The sequence below is a fragment of the Pteronotus mesoamericanus genome, unplaced genomic scaffold (genome assembly GCF_021234165.1).
Source record: "Pteronotus mesoamericanus isolate MK-2021 breed Mesoamerican mustached bat unplaced genomic scaffold, CSHL_Meso_final contig_639, whole genome shotgun sequence".
Taxonomy (NCBI): domain Eukaryota; kingdom Metazoa; phylum Chordata; class Mammalia; order Chiroptera; family Mormoopidae; genus Pteronotus; species Pteronotus mesoamericanus.
This window is the reverse complement of record NW_026555223.1, coordinates 1730128-1739590: the sequence shown is the minus strand read 5'-3', so window position 1 is coordinate 1739590 and position 9463 is coordinate 1730128. Positions and strand designations below refer to the sequence as shown.

Sequence of the window (9463 nt, the reverse complement as noted above, 5' to 3'; positions counted from 1 at the left end):
GGGGTGAGGATCTTTTGACCTTTCTCCATGTCCCTCAAGTTTTCCCCTGATGCCCATGTGGCTGTGCCCCTGCCATCGAGTCTTACCCATCATTGACTAACCAGCCATCATCCGGGGCCAAGCAGGGTGATGTGGGGAAGGCAGGGGCTGCACCTCACCAGAGGGACAGGTATTGTCTCCTTAGTGGCTTATTTTCCCAAGGCCTTAGCTCCAGCCTTGAGGCCCTCTCACCTGTCAGCGAGGCTAAAGTTCCTAAAACCCCTGGGGATGGTTCCCAACACTCCCCGCTAAGATTCTCACCTGAAGAAGAGAAATGAAAACCCTTACAACAAAGACCCAGGGTGGATTCACTCTAGAGCAGCTGTCCCCAACTTTTGGCACCAGGGACCAGTTTCATGGAAGATGACTTTTCCATGGATCAGGGTGGGGGTGGGGGAAGGTTTCAGGATGATTTAAGTGCATTACATTCAAACTCACCTCTTGCTATGTGGCCTGGTTCCTGACAGGCCAAGACCAGTACCAGTCTGCAGACTGGAGGTTGGGAACTCCTGCTCTAGAGCATGCCCATGCCCCTTCCAGGACATGAAGTTTTCACTTCCTCTTAACTCTAAGGGTCCCCACAAGACTGACAGCCAGGGGAGCAGTGGGCAGTGGCAGCAGCAGCTCATCTTGGATTTACCCCTTAAACCTGCCTCCAAAGCTCCTTTTTCTCTGACTTTCCAGTGAGTTAAAAGCAGCCTTGCCTTGGCTCACTCCTTTCCTTTAATGTCTTTAGGGAGCCAAAGCAGAGCACCACTTGGCTCTCTCCTGTTGTTTCTATGCTAAGCCTTCCTTGTTTTACTGTCCCCAGCTTTAACAAATGCACTCTTAAAATCACTTGGACTTGTGTTGGGAAATCTTTCCTGCACGAAGTCAAGAACCCACACACTACTGACTGGCCTGCGGCAGACCCGCTCCGGGCCCAGTCCTTGTCTGGTGACATTCCTATTTTTCTATTTAATTACTGTATCTGTAGATGAACGTTCCTTGTTGTTATAGTGAGGCTGAGTTGGGTATTAATTCTACTCTTTTTTTATGTTAAAAGCTGAGGAACTGTTACATTTCTATTGTCTGGCTGTAACAAATAACTAAAAACTCAGTGCCTTAAAACTATAGAAATTTATTCTCCTACAGTTCTGGAGACTATAAGCCTAAAGTCAGTATCACCAGGCTAAATCAAGGTGTCAGCAGGACCCCCTCCTGGAGGCTCAGAGGGGGAACTTCCCCTTGCCTTGCCTTGCCCAATTTCTGGTGGCTGGCAGCATTCCTTGGCTTGAGGCTGCATCACATCAAGACCAGTGTCTTCAATTCTTGCTCTGTCTTCACATTGCCTTTTCCTATTTGTGTCAAATCTCCCTCTGTCTTCCTTTTATGAGGATACACATGATTGCATTTGTAGTCCCCCTGGATAATCCAGGATAATCCTCCCATTTTAAGATCCTTAGTGTAATAACATCTGCGAAGGCCTTTTTCCAAATATGGTAACCATCATGGATTCCAGAGATTAGGACATGGATATCTTTTGGGAAGCCTGTTTCAGTTTACCACAGAAACTTTGTTCTTTGAATCATTCAGCACATATTTACTGAACACCTACTGTGTGCCAGGAATTTGTTAGGCATGGAGGATATGGTTATGAACAAAAAAGAGATCCCTAGCCTTTGGGAGCTGACATTCTAAGGCTGCATTTTCCAAAATGGTAGCTATAAGCCCTGAATGGCTACTGAGCATTTGAAATGCGGCTAGTCTGAACTGAGGTGTGTTGAAGTATAAAATGCACAGAGGATTTTGAAGATTTAGCACATACATGTAAAGAATTTTAAATATCTCAATAATTTAAAAGTATTGATTACATGTTGAAGTAATAATATTTGGGATATATTGGGTTACATCAAATGTTATTAAAGTTAATTTCACGTGTTCCTTTTTAGTTTTTTAAAAAAACGTAGCTAATAGAATATTTAGAATTACATGTGTAGCTTGCATTGTATTCGTATTGGATGGTACTGTTCTAAGTGTGGGGGGAGACTGTGGACAATTAACACAATAAATATGCATATTATGTGGTGTGTTAGGAAGTGATAACTTCTATGGAAAAAAATAAAGACAAGAATAAGGTAGTGTATTAGTTTCCTGGCACTGCTGTAACAAATTACCACAAACTTAGAGGCTTAAAAAATAACCCCCACCAATTTATTACCTTGCAGTTCTAAAGGTCAAAAGTCCAAAATATATCCTAGGGATCTAAAATCAAAGGCTGAGTTTCTGCTGGAGATTCCAGGGGAAAATCCACTCTTTGTCTTTTTCAGCTTCTAGAGGGTGCCTGCATTCTTTGGCTCCCGGACCTCACGCCAGCCTCTGCTTGCATCATCATATCTCTTCCTTTGACTCGGACCCTCCTGCCTCCCTCTTGTAAGGGTCCTGTAATTACCTTGGGTCCACAGGAATCCAGGATAACCTCCCCATCTTAAGGTCCTTAATTTATCCCTAGCTGGTAGCTCAGTGGATTGAGTGTCAGCCTGCAGACCAGTGGGTCACCAGTTTGATTCCCAGTGTAGGGCACATGTGTGGGTTGCAGGCCAGGTCCCCAGGAGGGGACGCATGAGATGCAACCACACATTGATGTTTCTCTCTCTCTCTTTCTCCCTCTCTTCCCATCTCTAAAAATAAATAAATACAATCTTTAAAAAAAATCCTCATTATAAAAAAAAAAATCCTTAATCACATCTGTAAAGTCGCTTTTACCACATAAGGTAACATAGTCACAGGATCTGGGGATTAAGAAGTGGACATTGGGGGTGGGATGCATTATTCTGCTTTGCACAGGGAGGGTCAAAGGAGAGGAGTTACAGTTTTACACAGTTGTGTCTGAGAGAGGCTCACTGAGACTGTAAAATCTGCCTAAAGATCTGAAGGAAAGGAGGGAAGGAGCAGTGTGGATATTAGGGAAGGGCATTCCAAAAAGCAAGAACGGCCCATGCAAAGGCCAGATATGGGCCACTCCCTTTCACTGGGACCTCCTGCTCCTTGCTGCCCCTAAGTAATAGGTGCCTCTGCATCTTGCTTGAAGAACAGAAAGGTTTGAGATCCCTATTCATCATTGATCTCTTGGCACAGTCTCTGTTCCCCAGGTTTCCTCAAAAGGCAGGTTGGCCTGCGGGGACGGGCAGGAGCCTGCATCAGAAAGGCAGCAGGGCCAGCCCGCCCCTCCCACGGTCCAACTGGCTGGTCACCTGGGATCCGGCGAGGCCTTGTCCATGCAGCGTCCGCCTGCGGCGCCACTGGCGCAGGGAGGCATGGGCCTCAGAGCTGAGCCCCTTTGGCGCACGTCCTGCGTCGGGCTGGTAGTTGGCAATGTGGTGCAGCGCCCCAAACCACGTGGTCAGGTAGTACCCAGCTAGGGGCAAGAAGAAGAGGTTGGCGCAGCTCTCCTGGCTTCCCCTGTGGCCTGAAGGTCCCTTTAGTTTGCCCATCTTTCCACCTGCTTCAGGGTCAGGCTGTTTGGGGGCCCACCCTGTAGGGTCCTGACGTTCTGGGGATGGGGCCTCACCTTCTCCCAGTAGCTCTTCTGGATCCAAGAGCTCCATAAGAAACTCCACGTCCAGCTGTGTCTCCCCAATGTCCGGACTCCAGATAAGCTCCTCTGTTAGCGCTGGGAGGAAAGCGTCGGCGCCCAGGGGCTCTGCGAAAGTCAAGGACAGGCTCTGAGGGAGACGGGGTCCTGCAGGCCCCTTCCATCCCATCCCCAGGAGTACGAGCTCTGACTGCCTCTCACCTTGCTGGGCGTGCAAATGCCTCTTATCTGAACCCCAGGCCTGCGAGGACGCCTTCCAGAGAGCATATCGTCTTACCCCCTCGACATCCACACAGGCGTCTCCTACCTGGCTCGCGCAACCCTCAAGGCTGCTCCACATCCAGGTAGATGCAGACTCCTTCTTTACCTTGGTTCTTGCCCGAAGCCAACCCCGCGTAGACATCACTGCACACCGCCAGGAGCAACGCCACCTTGCGGCGTGGGGAGCAGGTGGCGTGGAGGTGCGCCAGGCGCGAGTGGATGCGGCTCCGCAGGGCGGGGCCCTGTCCTTCAGGCCCCGCCCCCTGAGCTCCCGGAGGCCCAGCACTCGCCCTCAAAGCCATTTGTCGCCGCCGTAAGCGCCGCAGCTCTGGGGCTCGGAGCGTGCGGAGTCGTGTCCACAGGGCAGGCTTCAGAGGCGCCAGTACCGCCTGGCACAAGGCCACCTCCACCGCGGGGCCTACGAGGGGCGGAGTAGGAGAGGGAAGAATCGCGAGCTGCTCCACGCCCACCTGCTCGCTCCACCCCACCTTGCCCGACTGCCACCCCTCCCTAGCTTCTGGTCACACACAAGTGTAGACATGGGTATGAACACGTGTGGAAGAGGGAGCCTGGGTGTGAACACGCGCGTGAGAGAGGGAATCATGGCTGTCACACCTGGGTGAGATGAGCGGCATCGAACAGAATAGGGGTTACTACGTGTAAGAAAGGGCAGGTGAGTGGAAAATGTGTGCACAGGGATAGGGAGGAAGAACTTGGGTGTAAACACATATGTATGGTCAAGTGATGGCAAATGTGAACAGTGTGGGTTCAGGAAGTGGCCATAAGTTTCCTCCCAGTCTTCCTCATTACCAAGATCCTCGTCCTTCTGGGGGACCCCAGGCCCCCTGCTTCCGAAGACAGCCCTGACACAGGGGTCCTTTGCTAAGTGGTCCTGGAGGTCAGTGAGGAGGTGCCGCACATCCTGAAGCAGCTCAGTGGCGGGGTCCCCAGGCCTGTGGGGGCCCCCAGCATCTGCGGTGAGGCGTGCTTTAAGGCCTTGGAACTGCCTTGCCACATAGCTGCTTCTGGACCTGGCCAGAGCCCGGACATGATTAGTAAGCACATCCTCAGGTCCTTCCCCTTCATCTTTGTAGCTGACAGTCTTCTCCTCTTCCTCCTCCTCCTCCAGGCTGGCCAGAGCTGGTCCAGGATGGTGTACTTCTGAGCTGAATGGGCCTTCCACCCAAGAGACCTGATGAGGGGCAGGGTTCCTAGGGGCTGGATGTGAGGAGAGGGTTAGTTCCGCAGAACAGCTGCAAAAGCTCCCTCATCTTAGGGCCCCAGGGCCTTGCCCAGCTAACCTGGATCACTTTTCTTGGCAGTCTCTGGAGGTGTCTCTGGGGTAGCCTGCTCCATTCCCTGCCCTCTGTGGATGTCCAGGTAGACCTTGTTCACCACGGAGAGCACCCTCCCTGAGGTATTGAGTTGGACACTGCCAATCTGCAGAAGATCTGGTCCCCCAAGTGCCATCCTCCTGGACCAAGTAGGCAAAAAGTCGGCCTCCCCCTCCCTTAAACAACCATGCCTTACCTGTGTGTTGTTCCCCAGGCCCTAGAGCAGGAGGGGGCAAGAGCAGAGTTCTGGGTAAAATATCCCTGAGAAAAGATAAATGGGAGCCATGATATGGGTAAGGTGGCTTAGAAAGGGATTTCCCTGAGCCCTTGTGATAGGTGAGCTGTACCTGCTGGCTGATAGGAAGGCCAGGAGATGGGGCAGGTCTGGCATGCAGAGGTTAGAGGATTCCAGACACACACCTGTAAGAGGGAGCAAGGAAGGAAAAGTTAGAAAATGAGAGGGGTTGGCTGCCCTCTCTTCCCTGGGACTCCCTCTTCCAAGTCCTGAATCCCTCCAAGAACCTTTAAACAGGGAAATTTCTATTGCTTGGTGTCTGAATCTTTACTGTGTCTTTATGCTTGCATCCTATGTATGCCACCAAATATTTATTCATTAGATAAGTATTTATTGAGCACCTTTTCATTCCCAGATACTGGGGATACATTTAGGAAAAGGCAGGCACCATCACTGCCTTCCTATAGCTTACCTTTTAGTGGAGGGAAACAGAAAATAAATGAGTAGAAAAATAAAGATAACTATATTGTACTGCGTGCTGGGAATAAAGTGGAGTGATTGAAAATGACCAGGGCCATCTGAACTGTGGTGGTCAAGAAGGTTACACTTCCACAGAGGGCTGAAGCGTGGAGACTAAACCAATCGTTCAAGGAGGAGCACTAATCCAGATGGGGTGAACAAGTGCAAAGGCCCTGAGGCTGGGATTCATCTCTTGTGCTCAAGAAAGAGAGGAGAGAACAGTGTGGCTGGGACAGAGGGAATGAGGGGCAGCAGATGGACAGATGGGCAGGCTGGCTACTGAAACCCCTTATAAAGTGTGATACGGAGTTTAAATTTTTATCTAAGGATATTGCATATCCTTTGCAGGGTTTAAGGCAGAAATGTATAATGCCTGATTGATTGCAAATACCACTCTGGCTGCTGCGCTCAGAAGGGATTGCAGAAAGGAAAGGGTGGGCACAGGGGTACCAGAGAGGAGCCTACTGCAACTGTCTGGGAAAGAGCTGATGATGGCCCAGGCTGGGGTGATGGAGGCAGAAAGCATTGGGAGGGTTTGAGAGGTATTTTGGAAGTAAAGTTGACAGCTCTTGATGATAAACTTGCTGTTGACTGGAAACCCAGGGTGTAGGCTCCTCACCTCCGGGAAGATTCTGGATCTGGTAGGTGTTGACTTCCCCTGGGGAAGGTCCTGTCTTCAACACCAGGACCTGGCTGGGGTCATGTCCTGTGACCAGGAAGCTCTAGGGGTGGAGACAAAGGTCAGCATGAAGAGGATTTGTGCAGGTGTGTTACTTTTGCCTGCCTAGCATCCATTTCCCTTATTTAGGGCTCCATGCCCCAAATTTCCTTTAGAGATCACTGCTCTCCTTCTCAGTCCACTTGTGGGTGAGACTGACACCCCACCAGTCCTCAGAGTGGGTCCAGAACCTGGCCTACCCAATAGGGTGACAGTGCTCTCTGACCGCTGTGACTGGTTCAGAGATGGGCATGTGACCCAAGTTGAGCCAATGGAAATCTTCCACAGGACTTTGGCTGGAGCTCTTCCAGAAGAGGCCTCTTTTTTTCATTTGTTTGTTTTTTGTTGTTGTTTTTTAGAGAGGGAAAGAAACATAAATGTGTGGTTGCCTCTTGTGAGCCCCTCACTGGGGACCTGGCTAGAACCCAGGCATGTGCCCTGACTGGGAATTGAACTAGTAACCCTTTGATTCACAGGCCAGCAACTTAATCCACTGTGCTATGTCAGCCAGGGCAAGAGGCCTCTTTTGAAAAAAAATTTATCTATCTATCTATCTATCTATCTATCTATTTATTTATTTATTTTTAGAGAGGGGAAGGGATGGAGAAAGAGAGGGAGAAGAACATCAATGTGTGGTTGCCTCTTGCGTGCCTCCTACTGGGGACCTGACCTGCAACCCAGACATGTGCCCTAGACTGGGAATTGAATTGGTGAACCCTTTGGTTCACAGGCCAGCGCTCAAACTGAGCCACCCCAGCCAGAGCAGAAAGAGGCCTTTTTTCTTATGCTGGGGTTGCTAACCTGGGGAGATGTGGTGCTGAGTTGGGGACACCTATCTCTGCCACCACAAGGAGAGAGCTCCCCCAGGGAGGAAGCTATAGTAGACTCTATCTTATCCAAATCTATTCCCTATTCCTTGCAGAACACCAGTTTTGTTCAGGGCATTAATACGCACAGCCATAGATGAGTATTAGTACTTCCCACCTCTGGCTGTATAACTCCTAGGTGAGCTTTTAAAAATATTGCTACTGGGCCCCATCCATATGTTTTGAATCAAATATAAAGGCTATTGCTTTTGCTTGTAAAAGAAATAGACGCTCCCTGGCTGATGCGGCCTGCAAAATGAAAGGTCACTGGTTCAGTCCTCATCAGGGCACATGCCTGGATTGTGGGCCAGGGCCCCAGTTGAGGGCAAGTGAGAGACAACTGATCTATGTTTCTCTCACACATCGATATTTCTCTCCGTCTCTCTCTCACTCCCTCCCTCCTCTCTAAAAATAAATAAATAAAATCTTTTTAAAAAATAGATGCAACCAGTGCTTCCTTTCTTCCCTTGTTCAGCCTGGAAAACACACATGTGCCCAGACCTAGGGCAGCCACTGGGCAGCCAGGGGTAACTGCGGGGTCACTGCCCTTGATGCCACCCAAGCTGCTGAACCAGAGTCAGCAGCTGCCTTTCTGGTTATGTTAGAAAGATAAATACCTATTTGTTTAAACAACTATAAAATGAGTGCTTGTTACTTACAGCCCAAAATATTCAGAATTACCCACAGTTTAAAACAAAGCCAAGAAATAGAATAAAGAGAAATTTATAAGTTGCCTGATTCTCAGGATCCAGGCATTCCTGAAATTACATCTGGGTTTTTCAGTCATTTGAATCAATAAGCAGCCTTTTTTGGTTTGGCCTGTTTGTGTTGTGTATGTCACTAGGAACTGGCAGAGTCCTGACTGATCCAGGGTGTTATAGGAGGGTCAGAAAGGATCCCAAGCTGTGAGTACTCACCCCCGGTGGCCACAGCTCCAGAAGGGCTTCTGCACCCTGGGTGTCCAGCTCTGGGATCTGCCACACCCCCCATGTCCTCTGCAGTCGAAGAAGTGGCTCTGGGGCCCTGAGGACCCCTAAGCAGGTCTCGCCTGCTCCATTCTCCAGTCTGGGATGTGCAGGGTCCAGGAGACCAGGGGTCAGAAGTGGGCAATTGGACACTGAGGTGGGGCCAAAGGTCAGGAAGAGGTAGCCCAGGGGTAAAGGGTCAGAAACAGGGTTCGGGGTCCTGTAGGGGGCAGCACTGGATGGAAGGGATTTCTGTATCCAGGGGTAGGAGACGGAGACCCCAGCCTCAGCAGCCCTTACCTCTCCCCATAGGTGGGGCCTGCCAAGTCCCGGCCCTCTTGCTGGGCCATCCTCAGGATACGGGAGGCCAGCAAGCCATGGCCTGGCCTCTAGCAGGAGGGAAGGATAAGGCTCAAGGCTGCTCCAGTTCACAGGGATTGTTCAAAATATTTATAACCAATATGGCAAAGACCCTGGCTAATCAGAGTGGACCCAAGTCTCCTTGCGGTGCCAGGAGTGAATTCTTTCATCGCTGGACGGCAGGATGCTCTGAGGGTCCCAGGAGGGAGGTCAGTGTGTCTTGGGGAGAGGGAGAGGACTCAAAATGACGAGGATTTACCAAGTGGTAGGGCAATATTTCAGGCTTTAACATCCAGTGTAGCTGTGTGAATGTGGACCAGCTGAGTAACAGGCCTAGTCAAAACCCAGTGCCTGCAAAAGGACTCCGCCCATAGTAAGCCCCATAAAGGACACGTTATACCACATCCCCTCCTCCTCCCTTCCCAGACCACAAAGAGGCCCTCAAATATTTTCCCCCAACATTTTTTTAATGAAAATTTTCAAACATTCAGAAAAATGGAAAGAATTTTACAGGGAACATACATATACCCGCTACATAATTCTACCAATATTTCACTCTTTGCTCTCTCACACAGCTGTTGCTTTAGCCATT

General features: G+C 50.0%; 1 protein-coding gene across 1 annotated transcript; it reads right to left on the bottom strand.

Moving 5' to 3' along the window:
* Positions 1-1884: 1884 nt before the first annotated feature.
* RINL (Ras and Rab interactor like) lies at positions 1885-8861 on the bottom strand. Its single transcript, XM_054580871.1, is given in 10 exon segments — positions 1885-3436; positions 3590-3721; positions 3981-4292; positions 4685-5092; positions 5176-5325; positions 5405-5469; positions 5556-5628; positions 6582-6684; positions 8464-8611; positions 8791-8861. Coding segments are annotated over 10 exon segments (1680 nt in total). The 3' UTR covers positions 1885-3218.
* Positions 8862-9463: the final 602 nt, after the last annotated feature.